Source organism: Macaca fascicularis, chromosome 14 (genome assembly GCF_037993035.2).
Source record: "Macaca fascicularis isolate 582-1 chromosome 14, T2T-MFA8v1.1".
NCBI classification, from domain to species: Eukaryota; Metazoa; Chordata; class Mammalia; order Primates; family Cercopithecidae; genus Macaca; species Macaca fascicularis.
Genome location: NC_088388.1, coordinates 119,988,463 through 120,015,174, shown reverse-complemented (window position 1 = coordinate 120,015,174; position 26,712 = coordinate 119,988,463). Strand labels below are relative to the sequence as shown.

Sequence of the window (26,712 nt, the reverse complement as noted above, 5' to 3'; positions counted from 1 at the left end):
CTGATATTCTTAGCACTTCACCCTGAGCTCTCCAGGAACTGGCCCTGCCTCTCAGATCCACCCCATTGGCTCCTGCACACCAGCAACACCCAACAGTTTGCAGTTCCCTAAATGAACCAAGCTGTGCCATTCCACCCTGCATTTCCTGTGCTGTGAGTGTGATGGATGCTTTCCGTGCTCCACCCAGGGCCCCCAGTCCCAGGCCCTGCGACTATGGGCTAATGATAATTCACAGCCGGCCTTGGCCCCATGGGAACCACGTTTCCCAGAAGATTCTGACCCCCTAATCCAACGGTAGCCCTTGGCCAATGACTGGCTGACACTGTGAGTCGAGTGCCAGGGCTCCCACTAGCCCAGGCTAAAGCTGTTCTGCAGCTTGGATCACAGCCCTGCTGAGCTCTCTTGACCTGGTGCTATCCTCACTTTCCCAAGATTTCCCACCTCAGACTTTGCTTCTCGGGAACCTGACCTAAGACAACAGGGATGCCCTTGACCCCACCTTTTTCCTGGGGCAATGCTCACCCTTCAAAACTCAACTATCTCCTTCTGTGAGTATTCGCTGAGGCAGAATTCATTCATTCATTCAGTAGACATTGATTTGACACCACTGAGTGCCAGGCACCGTGCTAAAGGCTGGGATACAAAACATATGGCCTTTTCCTAGGAGCTCATAGGCATGTGGCAGAGGGAAGTACACAGACAGATAACAATACCATGTGATAAAAGCAATGATAGAGGTAAACAGATGCACAGGCACCAGCCTTAGCCTGGGCACAAAATCAGGGCTGCCTGCAGAAGACAATGGCCGCACCCGGTCTCAAAGGAGGAGGAGGAGTTGGCCCATCAAGGAGGGGTGGGAGTGAAGACGAGGGAATTCGAAGTAAAGGGCTCACTCAGTCCCAGCAAAGGCCCAGGTAGGTAAGGGAAAAATATCCTGATAAATATGAATAATTATAGCAATTTAGTGCTGCTGGGGCATAGCGTGTGGCCTTGGGAGTGGTGGGAGATGAAAATGGACAGGTGGGGAGGGCCTGGATCATGAAGGGCCTTGTATCCAGTACACACATGGCAAAGCAGCCTATGAGATAAAGCCTGCAAAACACCCATTTGTTTTGTAAAACAAAAGCATCACAATCTTAATAAGAGAATTTAAGTAGGAAGATGAGGCCAGAATTTGGATTGCAGAAACAAATAGCAAATAAAGTAACAAACAGGAGATTCAGAAGCAGAGATGATGCTCTTAAGAGTCTGACCAGAAATGGAAGGAGAGAGATTGGATTGAAGCTAGTGGGGAACTGGGGGCAAGGCTTGTTTGAGAATGAACATGTTTATGGGTTGAAGAGAAGGATGCTGTAGAAAGACACAGAAGGGAGAGGAGACAACAGAGGGCCAAGATCCCAGGGAAGGCAACAAAGAGATGGCAGAGGGGGAAAGCAGCCATGGGAGGAGAAGAGATGCCTCATTCTCGGCACTTGGAAGGGAGGAGGTGGAGAGGATACAGTGATAGTCATTTAAGGGACAAGGTGCATGGAGGGTGAGAGGAGGAGCGAGATCAGGCCATGGAGACTCTGATCTATCCTGAAAGTTCACAGCGAATAAAGTAAAAGCCTTGCACTCAGAGGCCAATTGGTGCCAGCTGGCTTTTCTTCCTAAGTTACCTTGCATTCTATATTTCTGGCTACCTGATGTCACGCAGGAGGCAATGCCTTGGGGAGGCAATATAATTGGATGAAGCTAAAGGCTTGCAAATTGTGCCATTGCCAAGGAGAGCTTTGAGAAAGGAACACCCTCGACTCAGACAGGCTCGGCTTCTCTGTCTCAGAAACCCCACGCATGCCGCCTCCACCCTGGCACCACTGCCCTGCCTCTCTGTGAGTGAGAAATGGAGGAAAAGAGGGAGCTCAGAGGCAGGAGCTCAGAGGCAGGAGGTCAGAGGAAAAGGGAGAGGCTAGAATGGCAACAGGCTTGATGGATGGAGGAGGAAGTCGCAGAGGATGATGAGAAGGTGTGGCAGGAGTCGGGGGAAGTGTATTTCAAATATTTAAGTATTGGAAATAAGACCACATATTAGAGTTTTTGGAGACAGTTTTCCTTTAAACAACAGACCTTGACCTAGTTCTCCAACAAGATCTTCTGCAGCAAAGTCTCCCTGCATCCCTCACTTTGCTACCCACCCCGAGTCTTCACCAATATTTCCTTTTCGTGGACACCTTCACCTCCTTCTTGGCCTGGCAAGTGTAATCCTCCAGTGATCAACTCTGGGTCTTCTCTTCCAGGAAGCCCTCCCTGAGGTCCTCGCAGCTGATTTAGGCAACCCCTCCTCTGTGCTCTCACACCCTCCATGAGCAACATTTTTGTAGCTCTTCACGTTACACAGACATTAATTGCCAACATGTCTGTCTCTAGCACTAGACTCTTTTAGGACAGAGGCCATATTTGATTCATTTTTCTACCCCCAGGACTTGGTAGAGAATAAGCATCAATAGAAGCTCAAGACACTAAACCAAGCCAGAGTGATGCTCAAAACCCCACTCTTCTGGCAATAAATGATAAAGACACAGGCTATGAGGACCCTGAAAACCTCCCCGTTGGCCTGAATCATGTCAGACTTGGCTGTGATGAAGCCTGGGGGTAGGGGCAGGAGTGAGGCAGTCTCTGATGAGCTCTGGCTGTGGATGGCTGAGATGGGTTATGGCGGTGCCCCCAGGAGTGGCTCACCTTCTGCAGCTCACCCCCCTACCCTGTCTGGTCTGTAGATAGCACATTTATTTCTAGCTTCTCTTGGCTTAGTGGATTTTCCCATGTCCTGTGGTGCTGCTGAATGCAGGGAAAGGTCAGAGTCATAGAAGAACCCTGTGTCCCAAGGAAGCACTTTCTTATCACCCTCCATTTCTGAGGGCCCCAGCAGTGACCTGCACTCTAGGCTGTGTTTTACCCAGCACTTCATTTCACACTGTCATCCTAACGGCCATTATTCTTCAGGCTCAGGGAGAGATGGTGACTAATAAAAACATCATGGGAAAACAAATGCAAATCATTGAATAAGCAGATTCTGCAATGCATTTTAATAATCTGAAGTAACTGTTAAATCTATCCCCTATGCCTCGAAAGAAAAGAACCCTCGATGCCCCCTGAACTTGTTCTTCTTGTCAAGGGTTTGAAAGCTGTATACTCTGTTTCCAACTTGAGCACTTAGGACATCTCAGTGACTTAGAAAGAAGTACCCTAGCAAGAACTCCCCCCACCTCTTTAATCCATTTCTCCTTGACCCCCTGTTGTGGGTTACACTGTGTCCCCCCAAAACAAATGTTGAGACCTTAACCCCCAGGACCTGTGAATGGACTGATTGGAAATAGGGGCTTTGTCGATGTGATCAAGTTAAGATGAGGTCACCCTGGATTAGGTGGGGTTAACTCCAGTGAATGGTGTTCTTAAAAGGAGAAGGAGATTTGGACACAGAGAAAACAGGAGACACAGAGGGAAGGAGGCCATGTAAAGATGGAGGCAGAGACTGGAGTTTATGCTGCCACAAGGTAAGGAACATTGAGGATTGCCCACAGCCACCAGAAGCTATGAGAGAGGTAGGGGGTGGTGCTTCCCCAGGACCTCCTGGGGAGTCTGAACCTGCCACCACCTTGACTTTGGACTTACAGCCTCCAGAACTGGGAAAGAATGAGTTGCTGTTGTTTTAGGCCGCCCAGTCTGTGGTATTTCATAATGGCAGACCTTAATAAACTAATTCACACCCCCCTCTCCATCTCTCTGTGAGGAAGAAGTCTGCTGTGTGGTCTTGGGACTTTAGCAATAAGTGCATCTTGTGAGACTGGGGCAGAGCACATGCCTGGAAGGAGAGCTAACCCACTGGGGGCTTAACCCTAAAGTAGAGGGAAAGGGAAGGAAATGCCTAGAGACAGTGGGAAGTCGTTTATTGTGAAGGAGAGGGAAGGGTAGCATGAAAGAAGAGTAGGTGCTCACGAGGACCCCACAGTCTATACCCGAAAAGAACTGGGAGGATGTCTGAAGCCAACATGCGTAGCCTCAGGTGTTGAGGTACCTAAATGCAGACAGTGTGTAACACGAGGCAGAAAACACAATTCATCTTAAACTAGATGAGACAGGACCCATGAACAGATTACATTTTAAAAGAAAAGAAAAACCTGAAAGGCAGAAAGGCAGAAGAGCAGCGAGTATCAAAGAGATAAGTAACTGCATGAAAACACCTAAATCTAAGGGTGGAAAGACATCACAAAAGGAAACAAAGAGTAAAGGACAAATACAACGCAAGCAATGTGGGCAAAACGACCGATACATTTGTTTTAACGTAAGATGAAAATGGATAGAGGGAAGTTGTCATAATGGGTAGCTTTGACTATCCAAACATCTAGAACTCTTATGTGGCTGAAAGCCAAGACTCTGACACAGTCCTAACTTGCCTCAGTGGCAATGTAACCTCTCAGATTGTTGAAACAGTAACTAGCACTGTGACAAAATCACGGGAACCCTGGAAGAAAGGGGTTATTGTGTCGTTTCATTCATTCTTTTTTTGGGGGGTCGGGGGAACAGAGTCTCACTCTGTCACCCAGGCTGGAGTGCAATAGCATAATTTCACCTCACTGCAATCTCCGCCTCCCGGGTTCAAGCATTTCTCTGCCTCAGCCTCCCGAGTAGCTGGGATTACAGGTGCCCACCACTATGCCTGGCTAATTTTTGTATTTTTAATAGAGACGGGCTTTCACCATCTTGGGCAGGCTGGTCTTGAACCCTTGACCTTCTGATCCACCTGTCTTGGCTTCCCAAAGTGCTGGGATTACAGACATGAGCCGCCATGCCCAGCCTCATTCATTCATTTGACCAGTGTTTCGAGTGTCACTAGGTGCAGGGGGTTGCCCATTCATTCAACATAAAGATAAATTAGGTATGGTTCCTGCCCTTATGAAGCCCATGATTAGAAGTGAGAGAGCTTTAGACATGAAGATCACGAAAAATACAGCCTGATGAATGCAATAATGGCTACTGGAATAAACCATTAGGATGAGCAGAAAGGAAAACAACTGGAATTTAGGTTTGTGGGGTGCAAGCAAGGGAAGAGGACGACACAGTGAAATTGCTCCCTTAGATGCTAAAAAGGAAGATTTTCAATAAACTTGAAAGGCTTGGGAACCTCTCTTTGTCAGAGAAGGAAGTTGAAGAAATCCCGAGGCAGAAAAAGAAGTCGGTATAGTTGCCCAGGGAGCTCTTTAGTTAGGTTTAGATAGTTTAGTTCAGTATAGCTCAGAATTTCTAACACAATGTATACAAGATGAAAAAGAGTCCCTTTAGAGATAGAAAAATTATGACACAGACCTGTGATGATAATGTCAAGAAGGCAAACACCCTAAATCAGCTCTCTGAAATGCTAAAGCAGAGGCCATTGGCTTGCTTCTTAGCATTTCAAGTCATGTGCAGAGCAGGACCCTGGAGAAAGAATGGCTGGGCCTGTGGCTGGGGCTGATGTCTGCAGGCCAGACGAGGAGTGCACAGAGCTCCTCAGCCCCACTGCCCCTGTCTTCGTGGTCAAGGAAGTGCTCTTTGGGTGAAAAGGGTGGGAAGCTTAGAAAGAGTGAGTTGAAGCCTAAGTGAGTAAAGCGATTGTAGGAGAGCCACGAGTCCTCCAAATGTGTGAACTTACAAATCCTGTGGGTGCCAAAAGGGAGACCAGGAGAGATGGAGGGAGGCCAGAACAGGTGAATATCACCCTGATCTCAAAAAAGGGAAGTGGGTGGATGAGGACAATAGCATCAGTTAGGGAGGCCTAGTCTGTACAAGGTAGGCATTTCTTTTACAGGTGGAGTGACCAAGCTAGGAGGTTAAGTGACTGCCTGAAGTCACACAGCAGCCACCAAGCAGGGATGCTAACCCCGGTCTGTGCTCTCTCCAACATACTCCGCTGCCACATGAAAGGCCCACTTCCAGAGCTGGCTCTGCCTCCTAACTTGGTGTATGTGACTTGGGCAAATCATTTTTTTCTCTGAGCCTCTGTTTCCTTCTCTGTAAGATGAAGTGACCAAAAATCTCTAGGGCCTCTCTCTGCTTTAATATACTATGATTTTCTTTGGATTCCAGACCTGCCTGATTCAACTGCAGCCTGGCTTGCTGACCCCATCCTTACGTCTCTACGACTCCCCTCTTGAGGGAGCCCCGTGACTACTCACCAGCACAGTGTGCTTGTAGGCTCGGTGGATCACGATGCTGTAGCCAAACACGGTCACGTCCACCTGCTTAACCCACAAGGCCAGTGACGGGTCCCGGTCCTCATTCTTGGCTGTGACAACAAACTTGGGGAAAGAGTCTGAGCTCGGCCTGCTTCCTGTGGTGCACAGGATGAGCGGGCAGCTGGTCTGGAAGTCAAAGGAGAAGCCATCAAAGGTAAGGTAGTGGCCATAGCCTGAGACGATGCAGGAGGCGTCGGTGCGGGCTTGGCAGTAGTACAGGCCGCCCTCCTCCATGCAGTACTCATCATCCTTGCAGGGCACGGTCTCACAGTGGACACTGTTGTCTGTGCCATTGCAATAGCAGAAGATCTGGCAGTCCAGGTCCACCCAGAAGGTCTCATTGGTGACAAGTTGGTGCCCCTCAAAGTTGCAGCCACACTCACTCCGCGTGACACACTGGCTGCCCAGTAGAGCGTAGCCCTCATCACACTGACATCCCTCAGAGCAGCTATCCACGCAGATGGGGCCCAGGGCAAGGGTCTCACAGGTCTCTGTACATATTATACACTCCTCAAAGTGGCTGTTCTCTGGGCACTCCAGTGCTGCAGGTGGTCAAGGAGAAGACGGGTTTGAGAAAAGGACAAAAGTCAGAGACAGAAGTGTGTGTGCATGCATGTGTGTGTGAGTGCATGTGTGTGTGTGCATGCATGTGTGTGAGTGCATGTGTGTGTGCATGCATGCGTTTGTGCATGCATGTGTGTTAGTGTGTGTTTGCATGTGTGTGAGTGCATGCACATGTGATTGCACGTGTGTGCATGAGTGCATTGTGTGTGCATGTATGTGTGAGAGTGCATGCGTGTGTGCACATATCTGTGCATGCATGTGAGCGTGCATGTGCACATGTGTATGCATGTGAGTATGCATGTGTGTAACTGCATGTGTGTGCCTCTGTATCTGTGTGTGTGGTCTTATGCGCACAATACAGTAAGCTGTACTCATCCTCATTTGGGAGATCCAAGTTCCAGTGGCACCCCTTCATTCACATACTCTGCTAGGGCACCTAGCTTTCCACGTAGAAGATTTTGAGTCTACATTTCCGGCAACATGGCCGAATAGGAACAGATCCAGTCTCCAGCTCCCAGCGCGAGCGACACAGAAGACAGGTGATTTCTACATTTTCAACTGAGGTACTGGGTTCATCTCACTAGGGAGTGCCGGACAATCGGTGCTGGTCAGCTGCTGCAGCCCGACCAGCGAGAGCTGAAGCAGGGCAAGGCATCGCCTCACCTGGGAAGTGCAAGGGGGAAGGGAATCCCTTTTCCTAGCCAGGGGACTGAGACATACAACACCTGGAAAATCGGGTAACTCCCACCCCAATACTGCGCTTTACCAAGAGTCTTAGCAAATGGGCACACCAGGAGATTATATCCCACACCTGGCCAGGAGGGTCCCACGCCCATGGAGCCTCCCACATTGCTAGCACAGCAGTCTGCGATCCAACAGCAAGGCAGCAGTGAGGCTGGGGGAGGGGCGCCTGCCATTGCTGAGGCTTAAGTAGGTAAACAAAGCCGCTGGGAAGCTCCAACTGGGTGGAGCTCACAGCAGCTCAAGGAGGCCTGCCTGTCTCTGTAGACTCCACCTCTGGGGACAGGGCACAGCTAAACAACAACAACAACAACAACAAAAAGCAGCAGAAGCCTCTGCAGACGCAAACGACTCTGTCTGACAGCTTTGAAGAGAGCAGTGGATCTCCCGACACGGAGGTTGAGATCTGAGAACGGACAGACTGCCTGCTCAAGTGGGTCCCTGACCCCTGAGTAGCCTAACTGGGAGACATCCCCCACTAGGGGCAGACCAACACCCCACACCTTACACAGTGGAGTACATCCCTGAGAGGAAGCTTGCAAAGCAAGAATCAGACAGGTACACTCGCTGTTCAGCAATATTCTATCTTCTGCAGCCTCTGCTGCTGACACCCAGGCAAACAGGGTCTGGAGTGGACCTCAAGCAATCTCCAACAGACCTACAGCTGAGGGTCCTGACTGTTAGAAGGAAAACTAACAAACAGGAAGGATACCCACACCAAAACCCCATCAGTACGTCACCATCATCAAAGACCAGAGGCAGATAAAACCACAAAGATGGGGAAAAAGCAGGGCAGAAAAGCTGGAAATTCAAAAAATAAGCGTGCATCTCCCCCTGCAAAGGAACGCAGCTCATCGCCAGCAACGGATCAAAGCTGGATGGAGAATGACTTTGACGAGATGAGAGAAGAAGGCTTCAGTCCATTAAACTTCTCAGAGCTAAAGGAGGAATTATGTACCCAGCGCAAAGAAACTAAAAATCTTGAAAAAAGAGTGGAAGAATTGATAACTAGAATAATTAATGCAGAGAAGGCCATAAACGAACTGACAGAGATGAAAACCATGACACAAGAAATACGTGACAAATGCACAAGCTTCAGTAATGGACTTGATCAACTGGAAGAAAGAGTATCAGCGATTGAGGATCAAATGAATGAAATGAAGCGAGAAGAGAAACCTAAAGAAAAAAGAAGAAAAAGAAATGAACAAAGCCTGCAAGAAGTATGGGATTATGTAAAACGACCAAATCTACGTCTGATTGGGGTGCCTGAAAGTGAGGGAGAAAATGGAACCAAGTTGGAAAACACTCTTCAGGATATCATCCAGGAGAACTTCCCCAACCTAGTAGGGCAGGCCAACATTCAAATTCAGGAAATACAGAGAATGCCACAAAGATACTCCTCAGGAAGAGCAACTCCAAGACACATAATTGCCAGATTCACCAAAGTTAAAATGAAGGAAAAAATCTTAAGGGCAGCCAGAGAGAAAGGTCGGGTTACCCACAAAGGGAAGCCCATCAGACTAACAGCAGATCTCTCGGCAGAAACTCTACAAGCCAGAAGAGAGTGGGGGCCAATATTCAACATTCTTAAAGAAAAGAATTTTAAACCCAGAATTTCATATCCAGCCAAACTAAGTTTCATAAGTGAAGGAGAAATAAAATCCTTTACAGATAAGCAAATGCTTAGAGATTTTGTCACCACCAGGCCTGCCTTACAAGAGACCCTGAAGGAAGCACTAAACATGGAAAGGAACAACCGGTACCAGCCATTGCAAAAACATGCCAAAATGTAAAGACCATCGAGGCTAGGAAGAAACTGCATCAACTAACGAGCAAAATAACCAGTTAATATCATAATGGCAGGATCAAGTTTACACATAACAATATTAACCTTAAATGTAAATGGACTAAATGCTCCAATTAAAAGACACAGACCAGCAAACTGGATAAAGAGTCAAGACCCATCAGTTTGCTGTATTCAGGAGACCCATCTCACATGCAGAGACATACATAGGCTCAAAATAAAGGGATAGAGGAAGATCTACCAAGCAAATGGAGAACAAAAAAAAAGCAGGGGTTGCAATACTAGTCTCTGATAAAACAGACTTTAAACCATCAAAGATCAAAAGAGACAAAGAAGGCCATTACATAATGGTAAAGGGATCAATTCAACAGGAAGAGCTAACTATCCTAAATATATATGCACCCAATACAGGAGCACCCAGATTCATAAAGCAAGTCCTTAGAGACTTACAAAGAGACTTAGACTCCTATACAATAATATTGGGAGACTTCAACACCCCACTGTCAACATTAGACAGATCAACGAGACAGAAAGTTAACAAGGATATCCAGGAATTGAACTCATCTCTGCAGCAAGCAGACCTAATAGACATCTACAGAACTCTCCACCCCAAATCAACAGAATATACATTCTTCTCAGCACCACATCACACTTACTCCAAAATTGACCACATAATTGGAAGTAAAGCACTCCTCAGCAAATGTACAAGAACAGAAATTATAACAAACTGTCTCTCAGACCACAGTGCAATCAAACTAGAACTCAGGACTAAGAAACTCAATCAAAACCGCTCAACTATATGGAAACTGAATAACCTGCTCCTGAATGACTACTGAGTACATAACGAAATGAAGGCAGAAATAAAGATGTTCTTTGAAACCAATGAGAACAAAGATACAACATACCAGAATCTCTGGGATACATTTAAAGCAGTGTGTAGAGGGAAATTTATAGCACTAAATGCCCACAAGAGAAAGCTGGAAAGATCTAAAATTGACACTCTAACATCACAATTAAAAGAACTAGAGAAGCAAGAACAAACACATTCAAAAGCTAGCAGAAGGCAAGAAATAACTAAGATCAGAGCAGAACTGAAGGAGATAGAGACACAAAAAACCCTCCAAAAAATCAATGAATCCAGGAGTTGGTTTTTTGAAAAGATCAACAAAATTGATAGACCGCTAGCAAGACTAATAAAGAAGAAAAGAGAGAAGAATCAAATAGATGCAATAAAAAATGATAAAGGGGATATCACCACCGACCCCACAGAAATACAAACTACCATCAGAGAATACTATAAACACCTCTACACAAATAAACTAGAAAAATCTAGAAGAAATGGATAATTTCCTGGACACTTACACTCTCCCAAGACTAAACCAGGAAGAAGCTGAATCCCTGAATAGACCAATAGCAGGCTCTGAAATTGAGGCAATAATTAATAGCCTACCAACCAAAAAAAGTCCAGGACCAGATGGATTCACAGCTGAATTCTAGCAGAGGTACAAGGAGGAGCTGGTACCATTCCTTCTGAAACTATTCCAATCAATAGAAAAAGAGGGAATCCTCCCTAACTCATTTTATGAGGCCAACATCATCCTGATACCAAAGCCTGGCAGAGACACAACAAAAAAAGAGAATTTTAGACCAATATCCCTGATGAACATCAATGCAAAAATCCTCAATAAAATACTGGCAAACCAGATCCAGCAGCATATAAAAAAGCTTATCCACCATGATCAAGTGGGCTTCATCCCTGGGATGCAAGGCTGGTTCAACATACGCAAATCAATAAACGTAATCCAGCATATAAACAGAACCAAAGACAAAAACCACATGATTATCTCAATAGATGCAGAAAAGGCCTTTGACAAAATTCAACAGCCCTTCATGCTAAAAACGCTCAATAAATTCGGTATTGATGGAACGTACCTCAAAATAATAAGAGCTATTTATGACAAACCCACAGCCAATATCATACTGAATGGGCAAAAATGGGAAAAATTCCCTTTGAAAACTGGCACAAGACAGGAATGCCGTCTCTCACCACTCCTATTCAACATAGTGTTGGAAGTTCTGGCTAGGGCAATCAGGCAAGAGAAAGAAATCAAGGGTATTCAGTTAGGAAAAGATGAAGTCAAATTGTCCCTGTTTGCAGATGACATGATTGTATACTTAGAAAACCCCATTGTCTCAGCCCAAATCTCCTTAAGCTGATAAGCAACTTCAGCAAAGTTTCAGGATACAAAATCAATGTGCAAAAATCACAAGCATTCTTATATACCAGTAACAGACAAACAGAGAGCCAAATCATGAATGAACTTCCATTCACAATTGCTTCAAAGAGAATAAAATACCTAGGAATCCAACTTACAAGGGATGTAAAGGACCTCTTCAAGGAGAACTACAAACCACTGCTCAGTGAAATAAAAGAGGACACAAACAAATGGAAGAACATACCATGCTCATGGATAGGAAGAATCAATATCGTGAAAATGGCCATACTGCCCAAGGTAATTTATAGATTCAATGCCATCCCCATCAAGCTACCAATGAGTTTCTTCACAGAATTGGAAAAAACTGCTTTAAAGTTCATATGGAACCAAAAAAGAGCCTGCATTGCCAAGACAATCCTAAGTCAAAGGAACAAAGCTGGAGGCATCACGCTACCTGACTTCAAACTATACTACAAGGCTACAGTAACCGAAACAGCATGGTACTGGTACCAAAACAGAGATATAGACCAATGGAACAGAACAGAGTCCTCAGAAATAATACCACACATCTACAGCCATCTGATCTTTGACAAACCTGAGAAAAACAAGAAATGGGGAAAGGATTCCCTATTTAATAAATGGTGTTGGGAAAATTGGCTAGCCATAAGTAGAAAGCTGAAACTAGATCCTTTCCTTACTCCTTATACGAAAATTAATTCAAGATGGATTAGAGACTTAAACGTTAGACCTAATACCATAAAAACCCTAGAAGAAAACCTAGGTAATACCATTCAGGACATAGGCATGGGCAAGGACTTCATGTCTAAAACACCAAAAGCAACGGCAACAAAAGCCAAAATTGACAAATGGGATCTAATTAAACTAAAGAGCTTCTGCACAGCAAAAGAAACTACCATCAGAGTGAACAGGCAACCTACAGAATGGGAGAAAATTTTTGCAATCTACTCATCTGACAAAGGGCTAATATCCAGAACCTATAAAGAACTCAAACAAATTTACAAGAAAAAAACAAACAACCCCATCAAAAAGTGGGCAAACGATATGAACAGACATTTCTCAAAAGAAGACATTCATACAGCCAACAGACACATGAAAAAATGCTCATCACTGGCCATCAGAGAAATGCAAATCAAAACCACAATGAGATACCATCTCACACCAGTTAGAATAGAAATCATTAAAAAGTCAGGAAACAACAGGTGCTGGAGAGGATGTGGAGAAATAGGAACACTTTTACACTGTTGGTGGGATTGTAAACTAGTTCAACCATTATAGAAAACAGTATGGCGATTCCTCAAGGATCTAGAACCAGAAGTACCATATGACCCAGCCATCCCATTACTGGGTATATACCCAAAGGATTCTAAATCATGCTGCTATAAAGACACATGCACACGTATGTTTATTGCGGCACTATTCACAATAGCAAAGACTTGGAATCAACCCAAATGTCCATCAGTGACAGACTGGATTAAGAAAATGTAGCACATATACACCATGGAATACTATGTGGCCATAAAAAAGGATGAGTTTGTGTCCTTTGTAGGGACATGGATGCAGCTGGAAACCATCATTCTCAGCAAACTATCGCAGGAACAGAAAACCAAACACCACATGTTCTCAATCATAGGTGGGAACTGAACAATGAGATCACTTGGACTCGGGAAGGGGAACATCACACACTGGGGCCTATCATGGGGAGCGGGGAGCGGGGAGGGATTGCACTGGAAGTTATACCTGATGTAAATGACGAGTTGATGGGTGCTGATGAGTTGATGGGTGTAGCACACCAACATGGCACAAGTATACATATGTAACAAACCTGCACGTTATGCACATGTACCCTAGAACTTAAAGTATAATAATAATAATAATAATAATAATTAAAATTTAAAAAAAAAAACCCTCTTCCTTCTTTAAAAAAAAAAAAAAGATTTTGAGTCTGAGACCCAGAATTGAGCATCTGCTACATGCCAGACACTGTCCTAGGCACTTTTGGGTACCTTATCTCAACAACCTGGAAAGTAAGGGAAATCTTATTACTCTTATCTCACAGGTGAGGAAATTGAAGTTTGATGATTTAACTTAATCTAACTAGTAAGTGCCAGAGTGAGATTGAATCTGGGTCCACTGACTCAAAGACTCTGGAGAGGGATTATTGTATGTTTTGGGACCACAGAGACCTGTGGATGCTGCTAACTTAACTCTGGGATGTTATTTCCTGTCTTCAGGGCTTCTGTTTCCTCTTTCATTAAGTATGAACCACATTTAGCTAGCAAGGTTGTTTTGAGGGTTAATAATATAATCTATCAAGAGGGTCTTCATCAATGGTATGCCCTTTCTCCTCTTTGCACCTCCTTCTGTTACACAGACAGGCTATATGTAGGTATTTTTACTCTGTAGATTGGCTTGTAGTCTCTCCTTTTGTCTTTCATTTCTCTGTTCTTGGTGCCCTCTGGCCTCGTCCACCTCCTCATCATTCTCTACAAAGGAGGTCATCACTCTGCAGCCCCTCTGTTCATGCGCTTTCACCTTCCTGGACAGCCCCCCACCCACAAAGCCAAAATCCCACCCATCCTTCAAGTCTCACTTCAAATTGCCCATCTTCCCAGAAGCCTTCCTTGAAAGGTAAGTCTCTTGGTCAAAAAGCACGGCACACAACTGTAATCCCAGCACTTTAGGAGGCTGAGGCGGGCAGATCACCTGAGGTCAGGAGTTCAAGACAGCCTGGCCAACATGGTGAAACCTGGTCTCTACTAACAATACAAAAAAAAATTAGCCAGGCGTGGTGGCACATGCCTGTAATCCAAGCTACTTGGGAGGCTGAGGCACTAGAATTGCTTGAACCTGGGAGGTGGAGGTTGCAGGGAGCAGAGATTGCGCCACTGTACTCCAGCCTGGGTGACAGAGCAAGACTCCGTCTGAAAAAAAAAAGGCACATAAAATGATAACAGCACGGGATACTCACTGTGTCATAGGCGTACTTCCCATCTCTCACTGTTACTTTAATGGGTCACAATTTACCAGGGGCAGGGACAAAACTCAGGAGCACAGGAGAAGCCTCCTATAAGCCTGTGCAACCTAAAGATCAGCAGAGGTCCCCACCATCTTCCGGGAAAATAAGATCTCACCTTTAAAACTTTATTTGGCTCATATACATACTGTCACTCCTTAATACTGTTTTACAATCCAAGGACACAGAGGGCATTACAGAAAAATAAATTGCATGGCAATAATAGCTCTGCCCACAAGTACTGATACAACAGTTCTGCACTGTGGGCTGGAAGTCAATCATTTTTTCCTCTGAGCTAGAGGACTATCTCCACTCCCATTGACTACAATACCATACAGCTTCGAAGTTGAAGGCTAGTTCGGCACTGATTATATATGTCTGTATAGAGGGATTTTCACATTTGTCTCTAAATTATGAATGTTCTAACACTGACTGCAGATTTATGGTGATAGCAAATAACATGACTTATTTAAATGGCTCCCACTTTATGACTTATTGTGTTGTCTGAATTTGTCTGAAAGTCTGGAACATACAGACGTCGAGTAATAAAACTTCCTGTAGGCCCTGGAATGCCTCTGTGAAATTATTTAATTGGGCAGCCTGGCTCTGCCAACAGGAGGGCCAGTTAAAAATATCTGAACACAGAGGCAGCAGTTGTCTGTCTCTAGGTTCAAAGAAGATTGTGTTCCTGATTCACAGCTGTCGTCCAGTTCGATCCCCACTCTGCAAGACTCCGAACAGATTAATCCCTTAGTACTTGGAGGCCTGATGAATCAAGTGGGCACTATCCAGTCCTTCTCGCCAGATCCATGTACACAAGATGTAGATGAGATATCCTGGGGGACATCTCAAGTCGGAGCCCTGGCCCTCAGCCCAAGAAAGCCATGTTCCATGTGACTGCTTCTGCCCACATCTTCCCTAAAAAAGACATGATAAGAACTTCCTCCAGGTTTGCAGGCCCAGATGAGGGATAGTGAGAAGCTCTTCTCAGTAGCTGCCACACGCAGGGAAACAGGGAATATCACCATCACACCCTGCTAACTTGGCACACACGACGTCACCAAACTGTGCTCCGTGCAGCACAAAAACAACTCAGAAACATCCCCAGCCGGGTAGGAGTTAGCAGTCTAAAAGGACCGCACCGAAATGGCCTGGCAACAGAACAGATTTGGTATGGGGGAGACTCGGCAATCCTGTAGCATGAATGAAACACAACTGGGAGGCTCAGTGTGGGAGCAGAAACAGAGATCGTGTTGGATAAGCTGGAGATAGGACAAAAGAGGATATAGGGAGGTGGATGAAAAAGCTTTGGGAAAGTCTGATAAGGCCCCACCGGATGTGGTGGCCAACAGGAACCGTGGAGGCTCTCACGGCATCTGCTATTAGGTCCCTCCCTGGGGCTCACCAGGGATACAACTGCCCTTCTCTGAGATGACAACCACTAAGCTCTCCACACGCTCCTTGGATTTCCCAAGGTCAGGAATCATAGAGTTAAAAAGATGTATGTGTGTGTGTGTGTGTGTGTGTGTAGTGTGTGGTGTGTGTGTTGGTTTTCAGCTCTGTCTGTTGAAAGGACCTAGAGGCAAAGCAAAGACACCCCAAGAGCAACGGGGACACCTCCCTTACATCTTGGTTTCTAACAACATTCCCCACTCAGCAGGGCTTCCTGGAGTCACGCAGATTCCAGCATGGGGCAGGGAAGATTAAAAGATGAGCGTGAGGCACCTTGTTATGCCAAAAGGAAGAAAGTGCTCAAAAAAAAAAAAAATGACAGAGGCATGCCAAAGGGACACAGGAGCCAGCTTGAAGGAGCTCCTACAGGCCAATTCAGAGCAATTTTAACACTGAAAATAATTAATACATGGAAGATGAAATACAGACCACTGGAAAAAACAGGCATCCATGTCCAGATTGAGAAGATGACTGATAGATAGATAGACAGACAGACAGACTGACAGGATATTTGCACAGTCTTAAAATATCTCCCCACAGGTTGCAAGGGAAAGCTCATAGTGACTCTACAGCAGAGACATTTGACAACAGCTTGACCAGGGAATCAACGTGCACATCACCAATGGGGGGAGGCTGGACAAGATCGTGCTTCTGTGTGTGCTGTGATTCCATGAGAAAAACACATGGCACCTGCCCAGGAGGCTAAGTGGAGATGCACAGCTGAAGCTCCTCAGGATGGAACATCAACCCCAATGGATGGTCATTCTGTTTATGGAGGGCCATTCTGTTTCAAAAAGTAGGAGGCTGTGTTCTTCAAAAATGCCCATATCAGAAAAGACAAAGAAAACTAAGTCATTGTTCCAGATTAAAGGAGACTAAAGAGATATGACAATGAAATGCAATGTGTGATTCTAAACTAGGTCTGTACTGAGTGCCCCACCCTGGCACGCCAAAAGAGCTGTAAAGAACATTGCTCAGTCAACTGACAAAATTGGAATATGGACGTTAAATTACTGTAGCAATGTTAAGTTTCCTAAGGTTGAAAACGGTACTGTGGTTATGTACATAAATGCCCGTACTCTAAGGAAATACATACTGAAGTTTTAGGGGTAACGAGGCATGAAGTCTGCAACTCAGTCTCACATGAAGGGCAGGGAGGGAGGAAGGAAGAGACAGGGAAAGGGAGGGAATGATAAAACACATGAACAAATATTATCAATAGGTTAATCTGGGCAATGGGTATACAGGTGTTCTCTTATGTAGCTTTGAAATTATTTCAAAATAAGAAGCTAACAAAATAAACAAACTTAGGAGGAAATACAGTGGGCCAGGTTTCTCACTCTCAGATAAAAGAAACTAAAAAATGGAAAACTGGCCGGGCGCAATGGCTCACGCCTGTAATCTCAGCACTTTGGGAGACCAAGGTGGGTGGATCACGAGGTCAGGAGTTCAAGATCACCTGGCTAAGATGATGAAACCCCATCTCTACTAAAAATACAAAAAAAAAAAAAAAAAAAGTTAGCCAGGTGCAGTGGCAGGCGCCTACAATCCCAGCTACTCGGGAAGCTCAAGCAGGAGAATCCCTTGAACTTGGGAGGCGGAGGTTGCAGTGAGCCGAGATCATGCCACCACACTCCAGCCTGGGTGACAGAGTGAGACTCCGTCTCAAAAAAAAAAAGGAAAACTAGAAAACTCTGTGGTATTGGGCTGAAACTGTAGGTTCAGTGTGAACTCACGGTGAGATAGAGACAGAGATAGATAGAAAGAGAAAGCGACGTACCTAGCTACATAAAAATGTGCATGGAGGGTGTGTATAGGCAATACATGCATTTCCTCACTCTCTTCACTAGGGAATGCTAGAATCAATGACACTCTAGGAAGAAGTGGGCACACCTGACACCCAGATCCTATCTCCTCAATACTGTGCTCCGCTGGAAGGAACCAAAGATTCTTGGAGAAATGGCTAATCCAAGGCTGGAGCAGAGAAAGTGCAAGATGAGCCCGGAGTACATTGTGCCTTGTGGAAAGCAACGAATGATGATGCAAATGTCAACAGAAACCACTGCTGGAAGGAACTCCCACTGGCCGTATATGGAACAATTTGAGCATAAAAACAAATTATGGTAACAGATACAATCGGTTAAGTAGGAATCCATGATGAGTTCATACTCATCTAAATAAACAAAAATAAACAAATGGGTGAAGAAGACATCTCTTTACAGTACAATGCCATATTAAATGCAGGAGCCACTGAATTACCAAAAAATAGCCATTTCACAAACAATAATAAATGATTCAGGCAAAAATTATCACTGGATGCTAAGTCTAGCGTATGAAAGCTTGGGAAATACAATAGCTACCTAAATTTAAAGTATCTCCCTGAAAAATATGTATTAATTATATGGTAAAAAACAGTAACTTTCAATGGAGAAATCTGACAGACACTACCTTAAACAAGTGATCGAATCTATCATGCTCAGTGTAACGGGACAAACCAACATCAGAGGCCTCCAGATATGACACATTGAGAAGACACGTCATTGCTTTTGTGGTATTCCTGCCAAAAATGCATAATTTCAATGTAACCAGGAAGAAATATAAGCTGACTCAAACTGAGAAACAGTCTGCAAAATAACTGGCCTGTACTCTTCAAAAACACTCAGACAACGAACGTCGAAGACTGAGGACCTACTCTAGATTAAAGGCACCCATAGAGACATCATATTAAGATGCAACATGTGAATGTGGATTGGACTCCAGGGTTTTTTTGTTTGTTGTTTTGGCTATAAAAGACATTATTGGAACCACTAACAAAATATGAACATGGTCTTCAGATTACATAATAGTATTGTATCAATGGCAATATCCTGATTTTAATGATTATGTTATGGTCATATAAATGTTCTTATTCTTAGGAAACACACTGAAATATTTAGGTACAAACAGGCATAATGACAGCAACTTGCTCTCAAGTGGTTTAGAAAAAGAGTGAGTATATTTTTAGAGACAAAATTAGAAAGAAAATGTGTTAAAATGTTAACGATTAGGGAATCTGAGAGCATGGTAGACTTTGTATTATTCCTGCAACTTTTCTGTAAGTCTAAAATTATTTCAAATTAAAAAATACTTTTGCTGACTAAAAATGGAGGGCAGATAAACAGCCGTCAGGGACGGAATCTTAATGGTGGCTTTGGCTTTGGTGCGGGGCCCACCTTCGTGGTGGGAGAGGGATGTGTGCTGAAGGCCAGATGAGGTAGTTCTAGCTCCAGGAGTGGGCTCTGCCTTTTGCCATGTTACTCCTCCCTCTGGCCTCCCCAATAACCAAGGGTGTTATATATCAGGCCTTCCCAGTAAGTATTCTAATTACTACTAGTACTTTCCACTGCCTTGTTAAGAGGAGTCAGACACTCGGGACAAAATTAAAAGCCAGTAACACAGGACTCTCTTAATACCCATTGTCAGGTTTGCCCTGGGGAGCATGCTAATCTCTATGCCCTAAAGGCGCCCTACCCGATCACTTCCTATCAAAATGAATGTGGCTCTTCTTTGCCAAGGGAGAAGGCACCTACAGAGTCCTTTGACATGGTGCCTCTACCCTCTGCTAGATAAAACCACATGTAAATAGGACGGCTAATTGTTCTACAGTGAAGAAGTACTGTGCAGTTAGGAACAAAAGTGAAGATGAGAAGCTATCTGGTTTGGGGTGATGAGTCTTTGGGAGGACGCATCAGACTAGGGCAGGTATACACAGTCATTAACATCGCCCTTGGGCTCAGTCCCACCTGGAAGGGAAGTCCTGAGTAAGGCCCAGTATGGCATCTATTTCCCACCTAGAAAGCCTCTCCCAGAATCCAACCCCAACTTACGGCAGAAGTCATAGGTCCGCCAGGGCCCCACCTCCACATCGGCATTCTTGCAGGCGCTTGCATACCGGGCCACAGAGTCACAGAGCTCCGACTCATTGCCCCCACTCTGGCACAGGCGGAAGAGGCAGGTGCGGTAGTAGGCAGTGACGTTCACCACCCCATGGCACTCCAGGAAGGAGCTGTTGGAGGGGTCGTTGATGATGCCACACCTGGAGCGGCTTCGATAGAACTTGAGCAGCTCGGAGTCATTGTTGCAGGCCTTCAGCAGGTCCCCACACTCCCCGTTGCAGATCTCCTCGAAAGTTGTCCAGCTTTCCAGGAACACTGCCAGGTTGTCCGTGCACTTGCCATTGGGGAGACAGAACTCGTCACTGACGTTGGCGTTGAAGAAGCCGCACAAGCCCCCCGTGCAGTTGAAGTATGTGGTGGACAGCCGGATGTACAGCAGACCTACGTCTGAGTACTGGACAGTCACCACGCCCCTGGACTCCACCGTCGTACTGTTTTTGTTTCGATAAATTTCCAGCTTCCCCGAAGGATGGAAAAAAGGCAATTCCACTTCCTGACCATTCAACTGAAAAATCAAATCATTCTTATCAATTCCAGGGACACACAGAGGACTCCCCATTTCCTAGGCTGTGGGATAAAGACATGGTCTGCCCTATTGTTAGCCTTTTGAGAGAGGTCAAGAAGCTGATGGAACCCACACAGATATCAACCGATTTGTCATGGGCTTCTTTATTTCTTTCTTTTTGGATTCCCCTGATTAGACCCATTCGCTGTTTATATGTGTGTTCTGGACCCAAAGCTAGCCCATAACAAACTAAACTGAAGTGTGAGCAAAAATCGCCTTAGATACGTGGCTCCCTCCTGCTGCCTGGCACCTCTGTTTTGGTACCTTTCAAAACAATTCCCCTCCTTTCCTGCCTTTCTGGCTCCTTTTCTCTTCCAATCTCACTTTTCCTGTGTCCCAGCTCCTCCAGGGCACATAGGATATCTCTAATGATCTAGGTGTCCATTCATCTATCTACTTCCTACTAGTCTATTAACAAACAAATCTCTGCCAATGTGGCAATGGGAATAAAAACACATCCCTTCCAGTTTGTGGATGTGTATTTTATTATCTCCTTGGGCAGTACTGTGTTGGCTTTTGTTTTCCAAACTAGACTTCAGGTGACATAAAATGCATATTGCATCCCAGTTCTGCAACAATTAGCTGTGGGACCTTCACTTACCCTCTTAGTATCTTCATGTGAAACGAGGAGTTGCACTCGATAATTCTCAAGATTCCTTCTAGAGCTAAGGATCTATGAGTCTGGGTGCCTAATGATGGGTTTTTCAGAGCAGGTCAGAGGGGTGGGAGTCACCCCTTACATCATCCCACATAGACTGGCATGTACAGGTAGGGGAGTTAGTAGGGTGCAAGGGTTAAGAGCACAGATTCTGGAGCCAGCCAGGCGGGTGTGAATCCTCCTTCACAGTTATGTGTCCCTGTGGAAGTTACTTAGCCTGTCTGCTCCTCAGCTTTCTCATCTATAAAATGAGGATCATAAGATGAAGTGTGATACTGCTTATAAGGGGCTTAGAATAGTGCTTGGCACATAGTAAGTGTTCTGTAAGTATTTGCTATTCCGGAGAGCTGGTCCTGCTCTATCTAATTGGACAAATCCCAGCTGCATGCCATTTCTCCACCTGATAAGTCTTATTTAGTGCAGATCATTAGAAAACACTCCTGGTTGCAGCCATCTTCTTCCCAAAATCCACTCACAGCAGAGGCAGAAAGGCAAGCCTGAAGAGGATGGCGAGCTCCTCCTCCTGGCTAGACGTACCAGGAACCCCTCCAAAGGAGCAAGGAGCCTTACCTTGACTTCCGAAGCCCCGATGCCTCCTATCTTGACCTCCTGGTTGGCCACCAGGATCCGAAGTCCCCGCAGCCAAGCAGGTCCTGCCTCGGGCTTCTTCTTGTTGATGTCGATTTCCAAGTACTCTGGGCGCTCAGGGCAGGTCTTCAGGAGGGTGTAGGAGAACTCGGAGGGGAAGGCGTAGGCGGCGCCATCAAAGGTGTGCAGCACCTCGTTTTGGCTGAGCAGGCACACGGTCTCCCGCTTAGGGAAGCAGCCCTGGTAGCCGTCCTCCACCGCGCACACCTCCTCGCTGCTGCAGGTCTTGTTGAAGCAGTAGATGTCCCCACCCTCCTCGCACAGGCACTGCACCGTGCAGTTGGCTGTGGCCCAGAAGAACTCCCCCATGGTGTAGTAGTGGCCATCGAAGTCGCAGCCGCACTTGTGCAGCGGGACGCACTGGCTGGTGCTGAGGACGAAGCCCTGGTTGCACTCGCAGCCCTCCGTGCACGGTGTGGCGCAGTTCTGCGAGGCCGTCAGGTCGGAGCACGTGTCGGGGCAGCTGCTGGTGCACACGGAGTAGTGGCTGAAGCTCGGGCACTGCACCGTGGACACTGATGCGGGGAAAGGAAGAGAGCCGATAACAAGGTGAATGGACCCCGACTGCCAACCGGCCAGAATCTTAACGCTCCTCCTGGATCATTTAGTTCCTAGAGTGAGGGTCAAGCGGCCACTCGGAGAAGAGAGAATTGAGGTTGTATCTGTAAAACCCAGCTCAGTGACTCTCCTAATAACTACTGAGCAGTGTAATTGGACTATGAACTTCTATTGGAATTTGATCATCTTGACTAAAATTAAACTTTCAGGATGCCATCCTTTCTAGACTACTGATTACCCAATATAGGTTTATTATTTGGTGATCCACACTATCGAGATGTTTTAAGAACTTCCACTGATGGACATTTAAATTGATCTGATTTTAAAGAGCATGGCCCATTCTTAGAAGGAAATAAATCCAATTTTCAGGAGAAATGAAAAATGTAACCATTAGAGGAGTAATTTGAAAACGTCAAATTTGTAACAGGGAGGTACTTAAAATACCTAAGTGTGACCAAGGAAGATTGTGGGGATGAATTCCCTGAGATATTAAAAATAAGAAAGAACCCTGGCTACCTCCAAAGAATTCAAAGAATTTGTGTGGCTATTTCTCCAGAAGACTAGGCAAGATGTCTTCTAAAGGCCCTTCTTGCCTCAGAAATCTTCGGTTTAATAACATCTGGGCCTACATAAATGTTTGAGTCTGGTTGAATCCAACAAGCAGGGGCTCAGGGGCCTAGTAAACTAGCTCTCTGAATTAAATAGAGTCCATTGCACCAGAATAAGAGAGAGAAAAGAAAGAGAAATGTAGAGGATGGGAAAGTAGTGACACTAGAAAATATCTATCTGTAGCCATTGTAACATTTGAGTTAGATAATTTGGATGCTCTTGGCTTATATAAGGATAAAGAGAAGCCATATTCGGTCTCAACTTGAATCCGAATATGGATGCTCTGGTCATAAGAGAGGCTGGTCAGTCACACAGCAAGAATACAGTTGCTTGTATTGTAGTTTGACCAAAACTCTTAAGAATTGAATCAGATACATGATGGTTTATGTGACTCCAACTTATACTGATAGGAAGAATTCTCCCCCTAGCCTTGGAACTTAAAGAAACCTTTACATCTTCTCACCTCTCTAGTACTCTCAAATGCATGGATTACAATTTTCTATTTACTCATATGGAGAAAACCAAGGACTAAGAAGGAAACGAAATCTATTTGTTTTTAAACTGTGTATAACTAGCAAAAGAAATACATATTTAAGTGGGATACAAGGAAAAAATAATGAGATAACTAAATGGTAAAAATGCTTAATCCAAAAGTGTGATTCAAAAGAGCCAGGATTTCCCTTAAAGTTGGGGCTTTTCCTAACCACTCCTAACATTTAAGAAAAAGGGTTTCTTTACTCATATGCTGTACTGCTCATCTGCAGCAGCAGCAGGGCAAAAACCCTAAAGGGTCTAACAGTGGAGAAGAAAGTGCCAAGGAACAATTGCTGCAGGTTCCATGTGGGAGGTGAGCTGTTTTCCCAAGGGCTAGTTTTGATGACCCAGGCCCACAGCTGCATTAACTCAACAGCCTAAAAAGTAGCCACCTCCCCCTCTGGACACCCCACCTCCTCACTCAACTCTGGAGCTGCCATCCCCTGCTATGGGACTTCCTGCCATGCCTTCCATGTTTCCAGACCAGGTATGTTCATCAATGGGTTGTTTCCCGGCTGTGGTATTAGGTGGGGGCAAAAGCAAAGATCCTTTCACAATTCGTTCTTTGTAATTTGTGCAATTTCAACCTCCCCTTCATTCTTGGGTCACAAGTCTTAACAAGGACATTTGGAGGAGCCCCCAAAGCCTATCCCTGCCCCCTACACAAGAGAGACCTGTCATGGGGATGGGATGCCAGCTTACCACACCCAGTCTGGGTTCGCCAGTCTCCAATTGGAATGCCAAGGGCTTGGCACACAAGAGCGTAGGCCTGGATGGCTTGGCAGAGGAGCGTGCCATTGTCCCTCACACTGCACAGGTCATACACGCAGCTGTGCACAAAAGCAGTGGGGTCCACGACAGTGCCACACTCCCACAGGGGCCCATCTGTCTTGTTGAGGAAGCCGCAGTAGTCAGAGCCAAAGTAGAGGGCTTCAGTGGCAGCATCACATTGGGTGCAGTTGTCCACGCAGCCGGAGTCGCACTTCCAGTCCGCGTGGTACACACGCCAGCTCTCTCCCAGATCCAGGACAGACATGGCCGGCCTGCCATCCGGGCGGAGGAAGTCATCCAGTGGGTTTTTATTATAGTTTCCACAGAGTCCGCAGGTGGAGTTTATATAGGAGCCTGGGATGGAAATGGAGGCGTAGTGCTGGCCATCAAAAGTCACTAAGAGCCCAAAATCTGTTTCCACGGCAGTAGACATGCCACTCTGGTAGATTTTCACTGTCCCCAAGTCTAAGGTGACGGGCAAAGAAGTCACTAGGTCATTAACCTGCCAACAACAGTAATAGTGAAAGGCAGGTGAGCAGGCGCCCGGGCACTGGGTTCCAGCAGAGATCAGGAAAGGAAGGCAAAGCAACTCAACACTCCAGAAAGAAGCCACCTAAATGGTCCAGGCTCCAGTAGGCTTCCGTCTGATTAAGACAAAGGCCCGGGGGCAAATGGAGACAGCTGCTTGTGGGCCAGCCCAAGCACTGTGTATATGGGCTGTGGTTGCTGTGGCATACCGAGTGCCACTACAGACTCCTCTGGGGACCGTCTGGTTGTCAACCTTTCCTGGCTGGCTCTTGGCTAGCTTCAAATCTTTTCTTCAAAGACCTGTCACCTCCCTTTTCCTCTGCATTCCTCTAAATATCCATTCTTTAAGTCTCAGCTTAAGTCATGCATTTTCCAGGACCCCCTTCCTGCCTTTAGTCCTCCCGACCCCACTCTCAGCTCGAGTGTGTGCTGGGTCCACTGCTGGACACCATTTAGCTTTCAGCCTGTCCTGATGTAGTATTCTCCAAGAGTTGTACTCTGTAACTTCCTTGTATCAGAACTACGTCATGTAACCATTCAACAACACATTTAAACACCTGCTAGGTACCAAGCACTATGTCAGGAACTGAGATGTAAAGGGTTAAAAAACCTAATTGCCCCTGCCCCTCAAGGAGCCCTCAGTCTGCTGAAGAAGAGGGACATGCATCGATACTTACAGCATACTCTTTAACTGTGAGTCAACAGAGGATACAATGGGAGAGCAGTAAATGAACGTTGAATCCAGCGTAGGGGAATCACGTAAAGTTTTTAGAAGCAGTTAAGTCTAACCTGGGTCTTTAAAGATAAACAGAAGTGGCCAAAGGAAGAGTCGAGGAAGGGCAGAGAAATCCAAGACAAGAGAGCAGAGGCAGGAGGGTGAGGAACAGCTGGGTGGGGTTGGGGGGCAGACACTGAGGTGTTACTGGACTACAGAGGGAAGAGATGGCTGAAAATGAGGCTGGAGGTAGAGGCAAGGTCCATTCATTCTACAAGTATGTATTTAGGCCTTTCTGTGTACCTAGCACTGTTCTAAGAGTTGTGGATTAGCAGCAAGTGAAATGAACAAAAATCTCTGCCTCATGGAACTTATATTTTAGCTAGGGAGACCAACAACAAGCAAAATAAATGAGTAAAACGTTTATGTCAGATGAGTGTTAATGCAGAAAAATAAAGAGCAGGAAATACTTTTTTAAAAAGTGCTAAGGCACATATGTTTATTGCGGCACTATTCACAATAGCAAAGACTTGGAACCAACCCAAATGTCCATCAATGACAGACTGGATTAAGAAAATGTGGCACATATACACCATGGAATACTATGCAGCCATAAAAAAGGATGAGTTCATGTCCTTTGTAGGGACATGGATGCAGCTGGAAACCATCATTCTCAGCAAACTATCGCAAGAACAGAAAACCAAACACTGCATGTTCTCACTCATAGGTAGCAATTGAACAATGAGAACACCTGGACACAGGAAGGGGATCATCACACACCAGGGCCTGTTGTGGGGTGAGGGGATGGGGGAGGGATAGCATTAGGAGATAGACCTAATGTAAATGACGAGTTAATGGGTGCAGCACACCAACATGGCACATGTATACATATGTAACAAACCTGCATGTTGTGCACATGTACCCTAGAACTTAAAGTATAATAAAATAAATAAATAAATAAATAAATAAATAGTGCTAAGGAAAAGGGTTTCTAATTTTAAATAGGGTGGTCAGGTAAGACCTCCTTGGGAAGGAGACGTCTGAGATAAGGAAGCAAGCCATGTGGTTATCTGGGGTGAGACTGGCTCTTGAGGAGGGGACAGCAGCCCTAGGTTGGGAGCATACCTGG

General features: G+C 45.5%; 1 protein-coding gene across 18 annotated transcripts in view; it reads right to left on the bottom strand.

Annotated features, from left to right (window-relative positions):
• LOC102116928 (tubulin-specific chaperone cofactor E-like protein) overlaps window positions 1-26,712 on the bottom strand; it is a 167,610-nt gene that overhangs the window by 41,764 nt on the left and 99,134 nt on the right. For 17 of the 18 annotated variants that reach the window (XR_012422806.1, XR_012422807.1, XR_012422808.1 and 14 more), the window contains 4 exons: window positions 24,272-24,842; window positions 21,791-22,383; window positions 19,929-20,502; window positions 6,192-6,793 (listed from right to left, as the gene is read on the bottom strand). Coding sequence is in view for 12 of the 18 variants with exons in the window: in XM_045370899.3 (XP_045226834.2) it covers window positions 6,192-6,793; window positions 19,929-20,502; window positions 21,791-22,383; window positions 24,272-24,842 (2,340 nt within the window). In the remaining 6 variants the exon portion in view is untranslated. The remainder of the gene's footprint in view (window positions 1-6,191; window positions 6,794-19,928; window positions 20,503-21,790; window positions 22,384-24,271; window positions 24,843-26,712) is intronic. The other variant, XM_074012640.1, reaches the window with a different exon arrangement.